This window comes from Coregonus clupeaformis, chromosome 7 (genome assembly GCF_020615455.1).
Source record: "Coregonus clupeaformis isolate EN_2021a chromosome 7, ASM2061545v1, whole genome shotgun sequence".
In the NCBI taxonomy this organism is placed as follows: Eukaryota; Metazoa; Chordata; class Actinopteri; order Salmoniformes; family Salmonidae; genus Coregonus; species Coregonus clupeaformis.
In genome coordinates this window covers 25,332,849-25,353,234 of record NC_059198.1, presented here as the reverse complement: position 1 = coordinate 25,353,234, position 20,386 = coordinate 25,332,849, and the positions used below count along the sequence as shown (strand labels likewise).

The following is a 20,386-nucleotide window of genomic DNA, read 5'->3' as shown; positions in this document are numbered from 1 at the left end:
AGACACAACGCACGTTCCTTCTGATCCGCAAAATCACAAAAAATCTAAACAAGCCCGCCTCTCGTGATCCTCACATCCTTCACTTTACCCAGCACTCTATCCACCAGTTTGGATAACTCAAACGGTTTCTTGAAGATTGGTACTCTGCTCAGCTGCTCCTCATTAACAAACCGTACTCCTACTAGATAAGAAGGGTCATTCTCATCAATGTACCCTACTTTGCTCCGTTTTCCATTCTTTAGAACAATACTCCAATTCTCCTTGATTCTACCGCCATTGTATTCGGATTCCACTTCATCATCCGCTTCCGCGATCTTCCGTGAATCTGTTTCGTCTCCACACCATGCTATGTTGTTGTTGTCTTAGGTATCTCTTTATGTGGTGTCTCTCTTGTCGTGATGTGTGTTTTGTCCTATATTTTTATTTTTAATACCAGCCTTCATTGTAAATAAGAATGTGTTCTTAACTGATTTGCCTTGTTAAATAAAGGTTATATATACGTATATATATATATATATATATATATATATATATATATATATATATCATACATATATACATTATGTCCTAATTCTCTCAGTATATTCTGTTTGTCACCTCAACATTCCTGTGGCTTTGACCTCTGAATTGGGCTTTACTCACATCCTTTCAAACAACAATCTAGTATCTGGTCTTACATGGCATCAATTATTATTCATGTTCTCTTTGCTGTTTGCTCTTTGTACTTAGCTACTCTGAGTCATGTCTTCATTTCCCTGGGCCTCCCAATAAAACATCAGTTAAGTTTACACTGCCATTCTTTGTCAATCTATGTAGTTTATCACCACTGTCAAACGAGTCTGTCAGATAATAACACATCCCACCAAAAGCAAACAATAGTGCCTGAGATAAAGATAATGTTTCTGGAATTTCATCCACCTCCTTCCCTGGGTCATGTCTTGAATAGTCGACCAGGTATTGGAGGGCTCTAGGGAGTGTGGCTGCAGTGGGATTCAGAGAGGAGGAAGGTGTTTGTCTGAGGTGATAGCCAAGGGACAGCAGTATAACTGGGTCGTTTCACGAAATGAGTGCCTTTTTTGGTCCCTTTTATGTTTTAAGTAGAAACTGTGCACCAATATTATATTTTTAAAGCCTGATATATTCATTGAAGTACCCTTTAATATAGACCACATGGAGAATTCAATAAATCAGATTTTTATATGAATAAAGACAAAATTCAGTATTTTGACATGTCCCTCCGTGCACCCTCTGTGACTTTCAGGAAGATTTTAACCCACTTAATCCCAACATTTCTCCAAGTTTTCACCATCATTGTCAATTGTTATTTTGCTGCTTTAAAAAAGTCATTTCTGAAGATTAATATTTATTTAATGTGATTAGTGATTAATAAAAAATACAAATAAAAACTGTCCCTCATTTGAAGGTCAACCCTATTACGTGAACTGATCTCTCGTTTTAATATGGTGAAACTATTACTTTAAAAAATGATCTAAAGAACCATTCAACATCTAATAGTCAAATCATAGCATAAAAGAAAGTCAGTTGGTTCTACTATTTTTGGCCATTTTCTGGTGTTTTGTGAAAAAACTGAGTGGGTTGAGCATAACATGTCAACCTTGTTACCCATAGATAAACAAGCTAGAAATGTTTTAACAATGTACATTTTTTTCTGATGCTTGCATTCAATTGCCCCTCCCTGTGGCACACAACAAGCTTCCATTTCCCCTGTCACAAGGGGATGTATGGCTAATTTAAGATGAAATCATCAACCCTGTTACGGTCAACCCTGATACTTTATTTCGCACTTAATAGGGACTTACTATAGTCTTTTTTTTTATTGAACCATAAAAAAACATAAAAACACAAAATCACATGAAAGCACTTTACAAACAGAAATAAGCTTTAAAAAACCCATTTATGTTGGGAAAACTAGTTTTTTATTAAGTTGAACATGTGTTCTTTATGGCAGAATGTTAAAATTAGGTGAAATCAAACAGTTTTATTTTTACGAAGTTGCACATCTCAAAAGGCACCGAATTGGTGGATCGACCCAGCTACACTTTGACCAACTTGCTAAATACAGCAACATAAACTTTGTCAGTTATGTATTATTTTATAATAGCCTACCTCATAGGCCCAGTAGTTTTTCTCACCTGACCTGGTATAAATTGGAGTTAAAAATTAGATGAAGATTGTCTTCATCTGAAGAAAATAGATCAAGATGGGATGAAGAATTTCGCTGGAAGCAAAACTACTAATCAAAGCTCTCTGATGTGTAGAATGACATACTGTATCATGTCATCATTATGCAAGAGGGCTCACCTAAAAATGTAGAGTAATTGAAATAGGTAAACAATGGACAAAACATCAACAGGGTTCAGAAGCAAGCAGTGTCCTTCCCTGGCCTATGTCCTCATTTCCACCCACTGCTTCCTCTTCTGGGAAAAGTGAATACGTCCAACCTCTGCATAGAATATTGGCAGATATTCATTGTACACAAAATACATAAGGATGGCCTCACCATTTATCTCTTCTGTAATGTTTACTTAAAATGAGATAGTATGGGTAATATGTTTCCATATAGATAGGTTGTACTGCATATTAACTCCACTGACGATATAAACGGTTTATTACACCAATCTGTTTGAATACGAGTATAAAGAATACTGCCCATATTGATAGTTTGTTACAGTTTTACACTCTTCTGTACCTCTAATAAACTCCAGCTCCAGTTCAGCTGTACTAAACTCATGTTGATATGTTAATGATTAAGGACAACCCGAGGTTCTTTGCTTGAAAAATGCCTCATGCCAACAAAAACAACCAGTCTAGGACACTGTGTTAGGAAATGAAGTCATATTCGGGGGAGCAGTTATTTGTTTGGATGAATGTCACAAGTAAAGTAATCAAACAGAAGGAGGCCAAATATCCAGTTGAATAAATGTCCTAGTTACTAACAGCTGGTTAACATTATTCAGCCAGTGATCCAAACCCAACATTTACATTTTAGTCATTTAGCAGACGCTCTTATCCAGAGCGACTTACAGTTAGTGAGTGCATACATTATTTTTTTATTTTTCATACTGGCCCCCCGTGGGAATCGAACCCACAACCCTGGCGTTGCAAACGCCATGCTCTACCAACTGAGCTACATCCCTGTATCTTTAAGTGTGTGCAGTATTGTCCTACTGTAACATGATAATCTAGTGTCCAAGGTAAGTTAGCACCCATGACAGTCTAATAAGGATGGATACTCTCCTCAATGGCAGCCAGAGTCACAACCTGAATGGAATGGAGGTTTATGTGTGTTTGTATGTGTGTTTGTATGTTTTTTATGTATTTACTGTATATATGTAAGTATGGACGTGACTGTGTGTATGTGTGTGTGTATGTGTGTGTGTGTATGTGTGTGTGTGTGAATGTGTGTTTTCTTGGTATGTTATCATTTATCTCCCATTCACAGCCTTGAACTTTGTCTGCAGTAGGGGGCCTGCTGCCAGGACACATGGACGGTTTGACCTGAGCCATAGAGCCTGAGACCTAATTTATTTATTGAATGCTGTTCCTGTTATTCTTGGACACTGTTTTTTAAGGCTACCACACAATCTGCTAAATTGTTTCAGTTGGAGATTTGTGCTGTGAAAAGTGTTCTCTTGAAGTGTTATTGTGCAGTAGCTTTGACATAAACTGGTGTCATTGTGACTTTGTAGACCAGAAAGCTCGTGGCAATATGACATGAAGATTAGATATTGCAGTCTACATATGGAAAGAAAGTACCCATACACACTTCATTCCAGCTTGAACAAAAAGTAGGCCTATGTCCCGTCAATAAATAATCAGATCTATGCAGAAACGGAGTGCTCCTTTTTCTTTATTGAAGACTAAAACAAGCTCACACTAAAGTTCAGTGGTCTGAGTCCACATAATTAAACACAATAAATCAACATAGTCCGGAAATATAAAACAGCTCTGTGATTTGTGTATTTACAGTCATTCAATTTAATAAATAAATACATTATATCTTCCATGCTTCTGTCAGGAATTACAGAACTTTCGTGTTATTCAACAGACTGTCATTCTGCTGATGTAATGGCCACTGGTAGTGCCCTTATTATCTAAAAGGATAAAGAAACTGAATTCTGAAAATATTTTATTCTCATATTAATACAAAAATATGATGAAATGATAATAAATATATAATAGATCTATGTGAAAGGTGACTATTTTGAAACTACCAAAGCATCTCAATATTGATTAATTATGGAAAACCAAAGGCAGTAAACACAATTAACACAGTTAACTTGTAATGTGTATTTTGTGTATGTTTAACACATTAGTTAATTCATTACAAATGTTAACACCCATCACACAAAAATGCTTGTCAGACAAAAACTTCAGGCATACGCAAAGTACAAATCAGAGTGTAATGATTCTAAAATAAATATAAGCATTTATTTATGTACATCAAATGTTTAACGGTGTACAAATTCTACACTGGGACATCATGACCAAAAAAATGTACAAATATGTACATATACATTATGAACATAATATTTATATATTCATGATCTGCACTGTTCATGTTAGTTAACACACATTTCTGGATTTGTTTCATATGGCTATTGAATTAAACAATCTCTTTAGCCCCAACCCCACATAAAAAACATAACAGAAACATAAACAAACATTTTCACTGACTCAACAATAATGTCTTTGTTAGGCTTAGGCCATATGTAATTACCCCAAACTCGCTCTCTGTGTAATGCCTGTAACACTGTCGCATCCTCAATGTCAAACACATTTAATTGTAAACAGTTAGACACATTAATTTCACTCTGATCTCAGAGAAAGAAGTGTGAAACATTGTGGCCTAAAGCCACCTCAGCACCATCATTAGTATTTGAATAAATCATCTGGTTAAAAGGTTATCAGCATGATATATAATGCACTTGGACGGCTTCTATTCCAGTACCTAGAACTGTCATAATCAGTTTTTACTTAGTCAAATAAATCTACCTAAAACTCTCTCCAGTAAACAATGCTGTGAAAACCATTAAAAGGCAACTTATGTTTCTGAACCTGAATGAAGACATGAAGATGCTACACTCTTAGAAAATTGGGATCAGCTGTCCCCATTGTAGAACCCTTTTTGGTTCCAGGCATAACCCTTTTTGGTTCCAGGTAGAACCCTTTTGGGTTCCATGTATAACCCTCTGTGGAAAGGGTTCTACATGGAACCCAAAAGGGTTCTACCTGGAACCAAAAAGGGTTATTCAAAGGGTTCTCCTATGGGGACAGCCGAAGAACCCTTTAAGGTTCTAAATAGCACCCTTTTTTCTAAGAGTGTAGTCTGTGTACTACTGTTGCATGACACAGTCACATGAACATGGCTCCAATGGTCACATGGTCACATGGTCCCATGACCCAATTTTTTAAGGCTTTCTGTCATAGAAGAATTACACAATTATATACTGCTCTCAAACAGTTGAGCTGAGAGAACGGGAAGCTTGAGAAGGAGGGAGTGACAGAAAGTTAGACAAGGGAGAAAATGAGAAAGATACATCTCGGACAGACTGTCCTAAATCTACTCTCTTGGCTTGCAATTAAACACCATAAAAGGGAAATTGAATGTTCCCACAGCAATAGTGTTACCAAGGCACATAGACATACAGTATAAGCGTTAGTGTGTCTAACCATCCATTTGGATAGTGCTCCACTAGTGAGGCAATGTGGACGATTGGTATAAAAAGCTATGATTTGACTTTATCCCTGTCTGGTGATGATATAGAGGTTAAATTGGCACATGTATAGAATTCAAGACGACATTCACTATCAAAGGGATTCATTTCAACAAGTGGCTCAGGTGTTAGTTTAAGTCCAATTTTGTTATTAAAACAATTCAGGAACAAATAAATTAGTCTAGACATAGTGCAAGATATGATCCGCTCATTATTTCTCAACATTTTGTCAGTCTCGGTCATAAGTGAAATAAATACCTACGTTATTTACAATACCTCATTTCTGAATTCTACGTAGCAAGAAAGAGAGAACTTTCTCATTTCTAAGTGGTGTTCAATAAAGTTGCAGTCACCTCATATATCAAGGGCACTTCTTCACAAAACACTCAAATATTACAATTACATTACTGTTCTTTCATAATGTGGTTTAACTTCTGGAGAGTCCTCCATTTGTAAGATATTTCACAGTTCAGACAAATTGTCTCTGAGAAAAAATGCTATGGTGTATAATGGGCCAATAAAACCCAAGCATGGTGGAGATGAGTTGATGGTCTCTTATGGCTCTGGATTGTGCACAAATTGGCAAGAAAGTCTGGATGGGAAATCTTCCTCCTTTTCCTGCTTTTCTTTCCAGAGGTTCCATTTGTCTTTGAGCACACAGTGATTTGGTCAGCGGTATGACACTTTCTCTGGCTTCTTATGTCTTTGAGGTTGTGAGGTAAAAAAACAAAAAACAAAAAAAAGTTTGTCCAGGTAGCTTATATAACATGTCTCTCTTACTCCTCTGCTCTTTCCTCTTAAAGCGTTTGTGTTGGCAGGGAACGTCAGTACGACTGTCAAGCCTCATCATCAAGACTCACAATCTGTCTCTGAGGGGAAGGACACAAAGATGAATACATTAAGTCACTGAACTACAGCTACTACATACCATAGGCTACATATCCCTATGCTAATACTTCAAAAACACTAGCATACTCCAAGTGACATTGAGATTGACTGTGTATGACAGATTGGCCTCTTACCGGTGGGTAGGAGTAGCCATCTGGACTGTGGCTCCTGCATATGTGCACCTGGTCTTCAGTGGTCTTCTGGTAGACTGGGTTTTCAAAGTGAATGGTGTTAGTGTTCTTCAGCCTGTAGTTCCTCCACAGCAGCACGGCACCAAAGGCCACCAGACACACAATGGCTGAGAGACAGAGAGAGAGAGAGAGGTTAGAGGGGATTTGTTGATGCTAAAGTGGGGTTTTAACATCACTGGTGTGTAAGAATAATTCTAACTAACTGTGTGTCTAAGTCAGTGATGTTAAAGCAACTTACCTATAGGCAGTGCGATGTATAAAGCTGCAGGGGTTGAAGGGACTGTGGGTAGAGCAGAAAATTCATGGCGGATGTCTGAAGGGAAAAACAAGAAACATATTAGATTAATGATACATCCTGTCAAAGTACGACGTTCCAGGAAAGTTTCATCTTTAAAAATATATATTCATTGCTGATAACTACTGCATTTAGTGAGAGCACACATTCAACTCATGCTTACCCTGAGTGGTAACTTGAGGCACAGTGGTAGTATGGGCCTGGGGGATCCTGGGTCTATCTGGCTGGGCAGGCTGGGGGTTGCGTGGCACAGGCTTGGTAGTGCGGGGAGGTGCAGGTGTAACTGTGGTAGTGATGATGGGGGCCTTAGTGGTGGCACGGGCTGGAGGTGCAGGGGAGGTGCGGGCGGGTGCCGGTGGGGGTGGGGGGTTGGTGGCGGGAACATTGGGCTTGACTGGAGCTGCAGGTGTTGGTGCAGCTGGTGAATACACAGAAAACACTTAGGTTAGAGATTATACAGGAAGCAAGGGATTATATATTTCCCCTGTGTTATGTTACATAGAGAGGCTTAGGGTGCTAGCTAGATATATACCTGGTACACATTTCCTCATGTCTTTGGCCAGCAGCATGTTGTCAGGGCATGCACAGGTGTACTTGGGGGAATGTATGCCCACCTGGGGGGCTGCCAGACACATGAACTCACAGCCTCCGTTGGCCACCTTGCACCAGTCCCTGCCTGGAGTGGGGCAGAGGGGAGGAGGGGATTAAGTCTGGGTACTGGTTTGTCTCAATAAAAAGCACATTGCTATTGATATGCTACTGCAGCAGTGTAACTTAATTGTAATAGTCTGAGGCTCCAGACACAAAAATAGCACTTTGAATAAAATGCATCCCTGAGGTGCAACCATCATGCCAAAACACATTAGTGCCTAACTCCATGGCTACTCTTGCATATACAAACTACTGATCTAACTAACAATGGGAATATTACAAGCTGAGAGACTTGATACATACCAGTTGGCTGTTTGAGGTTGTGGTACAACACAATGTCCTCTGGGGATGCCAGGTGCTCTGCCACAGGCTTGATGTCCCTGCCCGTCACACGGTTGGCACTCAGAATGGCATTATTGCTGACATCTGTCCAAAACACTCTTTCCTACACACACAATACTCCATTATAACATTTATAATCTCTGCATAAACATATGGAATATATGGTTGCTTTCAGACTTAATTTTCATAGTGCCTCATTTGAAAGTTATGATTTTGGCGCTCACCTCAAACACAGTGATGCCTAGGGGATGGGCTAGCCTGTGTTCATCTATAATGAGTGTCCTTCGGCCGCCACCCTGGACGTCAATACTGGAGAGGGTGTGCAGCTTGGAGTCCACCCAGTACAGCCGCTGGTTCAGCAGGTCTGACCAGGCGAGAGGATAAGAGAAACTAGTCAGACCAGCGTGACCATTCAGAAACACACACACAGTTATGCATGCGCACCCACACAAACAAAGGTAGGAAGTTATGAAAGTGCTCACCAAGGGTGATTCCATTGGGCCACACAATGTCGTCTGTGACCAGAGCAGCACGGTCTCCTCCGTTCAGACCTCCCTTCTCAATCTTGGCTGGAGTTCCCCAGTCAGTCCAGTACATGAAGCTAGGAGGGCAGGAGAGCACATTTATTGAAGCATGTCATCATTCAATAAATATCCTGTGTAGACTCAATGTTTCAGTTATTATGCTCATTTCTGAAGCCAGTGTGGGACCTACTTGCTGTGGGGGTCGACCACGATAGCGCGGGGCTTGGCCAGGTCATTCTGGAAGAGAGTCTTGCGGCGGCTCCCATTGGCGGTTGACACAGAGATGCTGCTGCGGATACTGTCGGTCCAGTAGATGTTGCCGTGGACCCAGTCAAAGGCGATGCCTTCAGGAGCCTCGATGTCGCTGCCAATCACAACTCTGTGCTGAGCTGTGTCTGCAGCCAAGTCCATGGAGGTGCTGGATTGTAGGAGAAGGGTGGAAAATAGAGAGAAAATATATCCTTCTAATTATCATCATCATCAAGATATCACTGGGAGCAATAGGCCTACAACAGGGCTCTATGGATAAAGAAAACATGGAAGCTTTGCTCACCAGTAGATCTTCTTCTGGGAGATGTCAGACCAGTAAATCTCCTTGGCAACCATGTTCATGTCCAGAGCCACTGCGTTCTTCAGGCGGGGGATGACACGGGTGTACTCACTCTTGTCCAGTGTCATCTTCCTCACCTCATGGCGATTGGTGAAGAACAGATAGGCTACAGTGCCTGTGTGATCAGACGAGAGAGTATCGTTCCAATTACTGCAATGCATGACCCATGACAATTTTAAAATAAACTTGATCAACACATGAGCAAAGTAAGCATTCAGTCTTTCTTAGGTCCGATACTTACCGATGGCCTTGCAGGCTTTGGTGGCTGGGTCGACCTGGTAGCCCTCCTCACATTCGCACTTGTAGCTGCCCATGTGATTGACACAGATCTGGCTGCAGATGTCTGGGCTGGCACACTCATCGATATCTGTGGGAAGAGGTACAGGACAGATGTCACATATGACGTCTGTGTAACTGACACAGTGTTGGATAAGGTAAACAGTGGCGTAGGGTCAGACAAAGGTGGTGTGACAGTAACAGCACTGAGTCATCATGGCTCCACAGGGAAGTGGCCCAGTCAGGACAGAGACCTTCTTACCCCACTATCATCAGCTTTTCACTGCCATCCAGGATTGAACTAAGGCAAAGGCATCAATGGCCACATCGCCTGGCACTAGGCCTAAAGGATGTACCGTCTGAAGTCCACATTGGCACGGACATCAGATCCAATATGGCTGCTGATTGAGCCATCTTTTTGGGCTCTGTGGACAAACATGCAGGTATAGCGGTAAGAAGTTTTACCTTCACAGCGTTTCTTGTCCGTCAGGTAGTAACCGGTGGGGCATTGGCACTCATAGCCGATCTTCAGGTCATTGCAGATGTGTGAGCAGCCGCCATTGTTGTACAGGCACTCGTTGGAGTCTGCAGGGAGGAGAGAAAAGTGACAGTTCACCACACCAGTCCACAACTCCTCCTTTTTCTCAGCAACCACAGCTAGATAGCATTCCCAGGGTTTCCATCCAACAAATTTTACATGAGAAGCTAACCACAGGCTAAACAATATTCCCCCTAAGTACATGTTCCATCTTCACGCTCACCACACTCTCTGAGAGGCTCATCTGACCAGTCCCTGCAGTCGCGCTGCTTGTCACACACCTTCTCCATGCTGATGCACTCCCCACTACGGCACTTAAACCTGGTGGGGCCCTTGCAATGGCTCACTGTGGAGGAGAGTAGAGTGTGAGTATAACACAAAGGTAGTACTACCATTCCAGTAGGTCACAGTAGTAGAAGCAGAGTTAGTAGCTTTAGGTGGGGCAGGAGCCTACCAATGACACAGCCTATTTCGTCACTCAAGTCTCTGCAGTCGTACTGGCGGTTACATTGGCGGCCGCCGTGGATACAGGTGCCATCACCACATTGGAACTCATCGGGGCGGCAGGTGAGGCGGCCTATGGAGAGAAGGAGACATTGAGAGGTCAGTCAGAAATCCATGTGCAACTTACATATGACCTTGAAACAGAGAATATTAAACCAAATATAGCTAACAACAGTAATAAAACGGTAATAAGAGAGAGAGAATGTACTCACTACAGTTGGTCTCGTCAGAGCGATCCAGGCAGTCGAACCCTCCGTCACATTTCCAGCTGCTGTGGATACACTCCCCGCTGCCACAGTGGAACTCCTGAGAGGAGCAGGGCTTGGCGGCACCCTCAGGGGCCCGCGTCCCACAGTTCTGTGGCCACTCGTCGGAGCCATCCGAGCAGTCGGCGTCTCCGTCGCAGGCCCACAGGCGCGGCACACACACAGAGTTGTTGCACTGGAAGGAGGTGGAGCTACAGGTGGCGGGTGGGCAGGAAACCTCGTCGCTCCCATCATCACAGTCCAACTCCTCATCACACACAAAGGAGGCCGAAACACACAGGCCGTTACTGCAGCGGAACTCGTTATCTGTGCAGTGCTTGGGCGCTGTGGGAGGAACAGAGACAGGTGTGTTAGAGTGGAGCCTCATTTGTCAGGCTTATATCAGTTGGGAAAGTATGGGACTGAGAGGGAAAAGAGAGAGTAGGTTTGAGAAGGGGAAATGTTAGGAGGTGAGTAGGGGAGAAGGGTACAACAGAGAGTGGAGAAGACAGGACCACTCACCACAGCTTTCCTCATCAGCACCATTCTCACAGTCTGCTTTGCCGTCACAGAGCCAGGTACTGGGAACACACTGGTTCAGACGGCCACCACAGCTAAACTCTGTGGGTCTGCAAGTTCTGGCCACTACAGGTGCAACAGAAAAGAGAGAACAACCATCAGTGACTGAAACTGAAAAAAATGTTGAACTATAAGTGTGGTTCATTACTCTATTGTATTCCAATTAGCTATGGCGGTATGTGTTACTCACAGCAGGTTCCGGGGAGCTCGTCAGTGCCATCTCCACAGTCATCTGTGTCGTCACACACCCATCTCAATGTAATGCACTTCCCGTTCCCACACAGGAACTGCCTGGTCCCGCATGTTGTCTCTGCGTCTATGAGGGAAAAATACACGTACACACACGGTCAGTCCATGACTATTCATTCTAGTAAACAACAAAATCGAAATGGGATTTATGGAGCATTTAACTGACTAACATTTACAACCCCAGATACATTGTATAATGGGACAATAAAGCTCTAATGAATGAAACCAATTGCTGTTCTATTTATTTCTGGGCAACTGGCAAAGCACACAAATCAGACGCTTTCCAGAGAGGAGTTGCGTGGCAAGCCAATGGCACTGCAAAGCCTTAGCAGGATAGGACCACCAGTGGTAATTCTCTGCTGTGCTTTATCATCTACATACTGTAAGGTCAGTCAAGAACACAACACATTCTTTGAACACCTGTATCCTGACACCACAATAAACCACAGGAAAAGGAAAAAGTGTCTGTTTTCTGTAACTCTGTGGATGTTATCTAAGGCAAATACTTGAACAGACCATAAATCAGAATGTATAGAGTAAAAACAGAAGTGCTAGAGCAGGTTGTGTCTGGTGGGTCTCGTTTCCCAGCTTGCAGTCATATGTGACAGTGAGTGGGGGAGGGGCTGGCTGTTCAGTGGGCTATGGCTAGGATGCTGGTAACACATTGACAAAGAAGCAGGGGGATGGGAGGGAGAGGCCCATTATGACCCTCTCCCTTTCAACATACACACTTACACATGTACAGACACATACACATGCAAATTCCAACCTGCCTATAGAGGAGGAATGTGGAGAATCTACAACTCAAACACACTGACACATGCACACACACATGCACACACACTCACACACACTAATATTTACACATGCCATTGGTAGTGGAGAACGTAGATTTTTGTCAGTATTTGGGTGGTGGTGACTGAAGACAAATGAAAAGAGACCGTAGACATACAGTACTGGCTGATGTTATGTTCTCCTTAACATCTTAATTATCCTCCATGCAGTTCTGAATTGCTGTTCATCCATCAAACAAAGACATTCTAGACCTCCTACAGCTCTCCACCTAACCCCCTATCTAAATCACCCTAGTTAGTGAACTGGAAGAACCAATTAAGACACTGTACTATACATCAGTGCCCCTGGCCACAGAGAGCACTCACAGCATAGTCCAGGTGCCCCTGGGAATTCCTTATCCTGCACTTAGGCCTCAAAACACTGGATGGACACCTGTTTCTGATAGGAGCCAGAGGGAGGGAGGAGCTTGACCAGAGGGAGGAGCTTGAATCACACCACTGGTAGCTGATTGGGTCAAGCGGAAGGTTTGCATGATAATAACACTAGAGACAATAGTGGGCTAGGTACTCTTTTCACTGACCAAAACAGGACAGTTCCTGGGTGAGGTGAACCTTTAGTTACTCACCAACAGTTTTGGTTTCAGGAACAATAATACCTACTGAATTGCAGTACCATGTTACTTCAAGGATGTAAATAAGGGAATTTGGAAAGATTGAACAATTTATGCTCATTTAAGAGAAGGTTCATAGTTTGGCCTACATTTTTTTTACTGAGATATCTTGGTCTTAAACTGTGACAGCACAGTTCTGTTGCTTTTCGGTCCGTTCTATTCAACAGATGTCAACAGCAGATCTGGGAAAGTTTATGGAAATCAAATGGGGCCATCTAGTACAGATATAACTCTGTGAACAAACACTATGAACATGAGAAGTTAATGTCCTCATTCACCATGTCTCCACAGCTAAACAGATTACCGCTATTCCAGTTCTGGACCCAGCTGTCCCCATGTAAGAGTGTACTATGGGCGGCTGTAGTGGTGGACCCTCTTCCATGTGCACTCCCTTTCTTTAAAGGTTTTTATCATTAGTGACTTTAATCGTATCTAACCTGGTTGTCTTATTTTACATTTTAGTCATTTAGCAGACGCTCTTATCCAGAGCGACTTACAGTTAGTGAGTGCATACATTTTTCATACTTATCTATAGAGTCCCCTCGTGAGTGAACAAGACGAGCCACAAAATAAGAGCAAAACAACACCTGAATGAATACCCGCACAACTGAGAGAGAACATAAGCGAATACCCAGATATGATCAAATTTCACACTGTCATCCCTTGGAAAACAGTTTGCGTTCTGGTAAATCACACGTTGGAATGTTGCCTCAAGAGAAATACATGAAAGTAATGCTTTTTGGAGGTGGGCAAGAGGGATTCCTTTAATTCTCAGGGGGGCCCACCACAATGATGCCATAGGGCCATCAATATATCATGAAAGGGTCAAAAACGTGAGGGGAGAATGAAATGTTAAAAATGTGAGGGAACAACAGAGGGTCTAGATTGCAATGTGACTGGTTATTGCATCAGTTGAGGAGAACACATTTAGTTTATTGCAGCCTTGCTATGTAGCCTAATTATACAATAATTCATTTGTAATCTACAGTACGTGAATTTTGAAGATTTTTGCACTTTGTGTGACAAATTCATAGACAGAGCTAGAGTATGGATGCAAGCACTGACCATCCATGGCCCCGTGTAGCTCAGTTTGTAGAGCATGGCGCTTGCAACGCCAGGGTTGTGGGTTTGATTCCCACTGGGGGCCAGTATGAAAAAAAAAACATGTATGCACTCACTAACTGTAAAGTCGCTCTGGATAAGAGCGTCTGCTAAATGACGTAAATGTAATGATATCAAAATTCTAATTGTAACTGTGTTTTGAGGCTATACAGGATTTGTTTACATTTAGCCTATGTTGTTTACAAACATTGGAGGAACAAATGTGGATATTTTGAGTTCTGATGGGGTACAATAGTTGAACTAAGCTCATTAGGTATGTATAAGATATTCTTCCAGAATCAATGGGTATAATTAGGTAGATACCCATAGACTTCCAGTCATTACGCTAATGCTAGTTAGCATTGACTCGCTAAACTACCTCTAACTTCCTTCATACTGGCCACATGGTATCCAGAGTTATTCTGACTGGGGAAGTAAAAGGCCTCATTGCCAAAATCCCGAAGTATCCCTTTAATTTATAAATCCTTAAATGGAAGTAGCAATGAAGGACTTTAGCTTTAAAATAACAATAGCCTACTAACAAAATAATTGTCTTGCACAAAAAAGTATTGCACAATAATGCAAAACTGTTAAATGCCGCTCTTCTCAGCATGAACTACAATGCAAACATCCTATTGCCTCGCCCGGCTCCTATTCAACAACCGGCTTTCCGAAACGTCTTGTTGTACATTCTCAAATCTGATTGGCCACGGATGGCCAACAACGAATCAGAGGCAGTGAATGTAGTTAATTCTTTCAAATGTCCGAACATTTTTTATAATGTAAATGTATCTAAGTGTAAATGGGAGTGCACTAATAAAAGAAACAATGGCCCGCGCATTGTGTTGTGATAATAAGAAACGATTTGTTTTGCAAAATATTATCGCAGCTTCTTCAAGATGCAACAGAAATTTGACCTACATTCTACAAATAACTAGCCCCCTCCCCCATCGTGATGCATCAGGCGAAGTCAGAGAGAGGGCTATTTAAACATTTCAAATAGATCCAAAATCGCCATTTACGATAGACATAATATTTTACAAGAAGGTAGACTATGTTTAAAAATAGACTTACTTTGCCACTATGCATTAAGGGTCCAAATAACAAATAAGCCAAATTAATTGGGAATTATTCAGAAGTTGACAATACACTAGAGTAGACCTATGTTAGAATAGAAGATACTTACTTGTTTGGACAAAACAGCAAGCCAGGAACACCAACAGCACGCACAGCAGCCGCCACATAGTGTGCAGACAAATTGTTAAAATGATTTACACTTTACTCTGACTTTCAATAAGGTATTATGATACAGCTATAACAATGTCTATGATATGTTACTCCTTTACCAAGTTAAAACTATTGTTTTATTTTAAAGTCACTGCTTCCAAGCTATTCCGTTCCTCTGCTCTTATGTTCTGGATTCAGATGCGCTTGGGACGAGAGGTTAGGCAAGGATGCTCCTGACAGTGTAATAATGTTTGGCAACATCAGACCAATTTCAATGTGGTCCAGGAGTGGGCGGGAATGGGAGGAGCCCAAGAAGCGTAGGGCGGGGTTTGGAGTGGTGTGATCTCTGGAATACAGAGCCTCACTATCGAGAGGCGTGTCTTCATACGATCTATTTTACTACGGTTTTACCCTTTGTGTGTGCGTGTGTGTGTGTATTTTGAGTTCATTCTTGAAGCTCCAGGCACGAACACACACACACACACACACACACACACACACACACACACACACACACACACACACACAAGAGGCAGGCCTAGACGTACCAATATTTGTCAAAAACCCATTCTGACAGGCGCTTCTAAGTATTCAAAAGCAGAATCTCCCTGGTCAAAACAATAGATAAAGTTCTTTGAAGTTTTGGTCAAAACATGTTTGCTTGCTTTTCCGTGGAGTTGGTAAAAGTGGTAACTATAAATGTGATTCTTAATAGTGATAGGTTCTACATATCTCAGTAAAACTAACTTGTGACATTTTGATAAAACTATACATTTTCATAACTCAGCTCAATCCAGACACAAACAGAAAATGACATAGGCTGTTGGGGTTCCTCGACACAAACAGAGGTTGTCCCTATGAAATACAACAGAACGGAGTGGGGGAAAAGACAAATAAATAGGATGTTAGTGAACCTGCCATAAAGCCATTAATGAGGTATATAATCATGATGTTATCAGCTCATTTCCTGTCTTTAATAACAAAGAGGATTGAACCTCACCTTCCAAAAGGAATTTATGAGCTGCACATGACCAAAGGTCTGACTTCAAATTCTCAATTGTTCTCAAGTCCTGTGAAGATACGCAAAGATAAAGTACAAGACAAAGTTTGAAAATAGAGAAAGCGTGATGGCATATAGCCTTGAACCAGGGTTTCAGTAGCATGTAACAGGAATACAGAGAGAGTCCTTTGACACAAGGCCATAGATTATTCAACAAACAAAACTATTACAGTTCCCATGAACTAACCTCAACAACACAAAATGAACAAAATGCAACAAACCGTGTTGTGTGGGTAGACACAAAGCTCTAGCATTTAGTTCAGCAAGCCAACACCACACTTAATTTCTAAATTCAGATGGGGTTTGAATGAAATATAACTTTCAAGTGAAGAATCTAATTGATTCCAGACAAGCAATTTGGTTGCAGAACTTCCCTCAGACAATAAGCACAGAACATGTGATCAGGTCTATCATGATGGCCTTGAGGACTAATTCTCTTCTAGTTTGTACTTGCTCTATCTATTTTTTATATTGATCTAACCAATGTCCATCAGTGTGCAATGACGCACCATCTCTTATACAAAACACAAAAACGCCACAGCCAAACGACTGTGTTTTTCCCTCATGGTCAAAGCGGCAACACGTGACAACACACATAATAGCAAAATCAAACTGTTCTAGTTCTCATGGGTCTGCTACCCCCGACCAGTATTAGTATGACATCCTGCCATGTCTCTGTCAACCAGTAACTGACTAAAGCTCCCTGTCCTATTTCGGACCAAATTGAACAAGCTAAAAACTATAATCTAATAGTGGCTTCATATCAGATTTGAGGATCTAGCTACACACAGTAGCTGGAAATAAGATAGCAGGAGAAGCCAAGGCTTTGATGATGATGCCAACAGCAAATTACAAAGCTATTATCCTCTCCTTCTGAAGCAATGGTGTTTTATTTAGTATTAGGGAGTGGTAACACAGATGTAATCAAGATTATGTCAGACAGATTTGGATCATACTACACTACATCAAGATGAAAGAGTAACAATTCAATTTCATGTTACAATACCTTACAAAATAATCATTGCTAATTGGTTTTTACACCAGGATTGAGATGTATTTCCTTCACATGGATTCTGAGAAAGCTAACCTACATTTGAGACCATTAATAGGAGTTGACAGTCACACAACTCTCTGCCCTCGGGTGAGAGTTGGTCCTCTCAGTGACCGGACCTTGAATAGCCCGCCATGGGGCATGAAAGCTTCCGAAACTGTGTAAAGGAGAACCACAGAAGTGCCTAATGAGACTGTCACTAATTGTGCTGCCCTCAGTGCTCCCGCTATTGGAATGCTGATTAAGCAGATATGTCTCATTGCAGGGAAAAGCATTCTTCAGATATCAGCTATTCTATTCAGCTTCCTATAAACGCAGTCCTTCAAGAGCAGGAACAAAGCCACTAATTCACAGTGCAGGTAAGGTGAGCATCTCACCCTATTCTATTTTCACCTGAAACCAGAAAGTGCACCATCCCCACTGCCAACTAACTCATCTCTCCACCCCCACAGCACCTCACCATTTGCAATCCCTCCCACCGCAGCCTATGTAAACAGTGAGGACAACAGTGGTGTAAAGTACTAAAGAAGAAATACTTTAAAGTACTACTTTAGTCATTTTTGGGGGTATCTGTACTTTAGTTTACTATTCATATTTTTGACAACTTTTACTTCACTACATTCCTAAAGAAAATAATGTAGTTTTTACTCCATACATTTTCCCTGACACCCAAAATGTATTAGTTACATTTTGAATGCTTAGCAGGACAGGAAAATTGTCAGATTCACAAACTTACTGTATCAAGAGAACATCCCTAGTCATCCTCTGATCTGGTGGACATCCCAGTTAATGAATAGGACTAAATAAAATCTAACTTTAAATGCACTTTAAATAAAGTTTGATTTGATTTAGTCCTATTCTTTAACTTAGATTTTTGGTTAAGATGGAGACGTGAATCCAACATATCAATTATTAATTTGCAGACAAACTGGAAATAAAGCCAGACTAAACCAGTGGCACAGATGGAGCTATCCAAGCAAAATATACATCTCCTTCAAATGTTGATATTTGAGTGCATTGACAACCGAACACAATTCAATATCCCGAAATGTCATTACATTATAAATCAACCCTTGAAACCCTATGCCCATTGTACTGTCTATTTTTTGTTGAATTCTGGGTTGAATTGAAACAATAGCTGTTGATAACATTGCAAATGCTATATAGGCCTAAATAGCATCAATGATGATATACGGTGGGGAGAACAAGTACAGTGAAGGAAAAAAGTATTTGATCCCCTGCTGATTTTGCAGGTTTTCCTACTTACAAAGCATGTAGAGGTCTGTAATTTTTATCATAGGTACACTTCAACTATGAGAGACGGAATCTAAAACAAAAATCCAGAAAATCACATTGTATGATTTTTAAGTAATTAATTTGCATTTTATTGCATGACATAAGTATTTGATACATCAGAAAAGCAGAACTTAATATTTGGTACAGAAACCTTTGTTTGCAATTACAGAGATCATATGTTTCCTGTAGGTCTTGACCAGGTTTGCACACACTGCAGCAGGGATTTTGGCCCACTCCTCCATACAGACCTTCTCCAGATCCTTCAGGTTTCGGGGCTGTCGCTGGGCAATACAGACTTTCAGCTCCCTCCAAAGATTTTCTATTGGGTTCAGGTCTGGAGACTGGCTAGGCCACTCCAGGACCTTGAGATGCTTCTTACGGAGCCACTCCTTAGTTGCCCTGGCTGTGTGTTTCGGGTCGTTGTCATGCTGGAAGACCCAGCCACGACCCATCTTCAATGCGCTTACTGAGGGAAGGAGGTTGTTGGCCAAGATCTCGCGTTACATGGCCCCATCCATCCTCCCCTCAATACGGTGCAGTCGTCCTGTCCCCTTTGCAGAAAAGCATCCCCAAAGAATGATGTTTCCACCTCCATGCTTCACGGTTGGGATGGTGTTCTTGGGGTTGTACTCATCCTTCTTCTTCCTCCAAACACGGCGAGTGGAGTTTAGACCAAAAAGCTATATTTTCATCTCATCAGACCACATGACCTTCTCCCATTCCTCCTCTGGATCATCCAGACGGTCATTGGCAAACTTCAGATGGGCCTGGACATGCGCTGGCTTGAGCAGGGGGACCTTGCGTGCGCTGCAGGATTTTAATCCATGACGGCGTAGTGTGTTACTAATGGTTTTCTTTGAGACTGTGGTCCCAGCTCTCTTCAGGTCATTGACCAGGTCCTGCTGTGTAGTTCTGGGCTGATCCCTCACCTTCCTCACGATCATTGATGCCCCACGAGGTGAGATCTTGCATGGAGCCCCAGATTGAGGGTGTTTGACCGTCATCTTGAACTTCTTCCATTTTCTAATAATTGCGCCAACAGTTGCCTTCTCACCAAGCTGCTTGCCTATTGTCCTATAGCCCATCCCAGCCTTGTGCAGGTCTACAATTTTATCCCTGATGTCCTTACACAGCTCTCTGGTCTTGGCCATTGTGGAGAGGTTGGAGTCTGTTTGATTGGACAGGTGTATTTTATACAGGTAACAAGTTCAAACAGGTGCAGTTAATACAGGTAATGAGTGGAGAACAGGAGGGCTTCTTAAAGAAAAACTAACAGGTCTGTGAGAGCCGGAATTCTTACTGGTTGGTAGGTGATCAAATACTTATGTCATGCAATAAAATGCAAATTAATTACTTAAAAATCATACAATGTGATTTTCTGGATTTTTGTTTTAGATTCTGTCTCTCACAGTTGAAGTGTACCTATGATAAAAAATTACAGACCTCTACATGCTTTGTAAGTAGGAAAACCTGCAAAATCGGCAGTGTATCAAATACTTGTTCTCCCCACTGTATGAGTGATAAAGTATGGTCACATTTAATTTGCTCTGTTAAAC

The 20,386-nt window shown here is 41.6% G+C and overlaps 1 protein-coding gene across 1 annotated transcript; it reads right to left on the bottom strand.

Annotated features, from left to right (window-relative positions):
* Positions 1–5,825: 5,825 nt before the first annotated feature.
* On the bottom strand, positions 5,826–15,668 carry LOC121569456 (low-density lipoprotein receptor-like). Its single transcript, XM_045221268.1, has 18 exons — positions 15,383–15,668; positions 11,572–11,697; positions 11,325–11,447; positions 10,770–11,147; positions 10,508–10,630; positions 10,277–10,399; positions 9,981–10,100; positions 9,481–9,606; positions 9,183–9,354; positions 8,820–9,047; positions 8,588–8,706; positions 8,330–8,469; positions 8,067–8,208; positions 7,645–7,788; positions 7,276–7,530; positions 7,056–7,130; positions 6,761–6,924; positions 5,826–6,607 (listed from the first exon to the last, which is right to left on the bottom strand). The coding sequence occupies exons 1-18, from the start codon at positions 15,438–15,440 to the stop codon at positions 6,575–6,577; spliced, it is 2,649 nt and encodes an 882-aa protein (XP_045077203.1). The 5' UTR covers positions 15,441–15,668; the 3' UTR covers positions 5,826–6,574.
* Between the last annotated feature and the right edge of the window lie 4,718 nt (positions 15,669–20,386).

Coding starts and splice junctions, on each gene's coding strand:
- LOC121569456 (XM_045221268.1), bottom strand. CDS start 15,440: ATGTGGCGGCTGCTGTGCGTGCTGTTGGTGTTCCTGGCTTGCTGTTTT. Junction 10,631..10,769: donor CTCTGACGAGACCAACTGTA/GTGAGTACATTC, acceptor TTCTCTCCATAG/GCCGCCTCACCTGCCGCCCC. Junction 10,101..10,276: donor TGAGCCTCTCAGAGAGTGTG/GTGAGCGTGAAG, acceptor TCCTCCCTGCAG/ACTCCAACGAGTGCCTGTAC.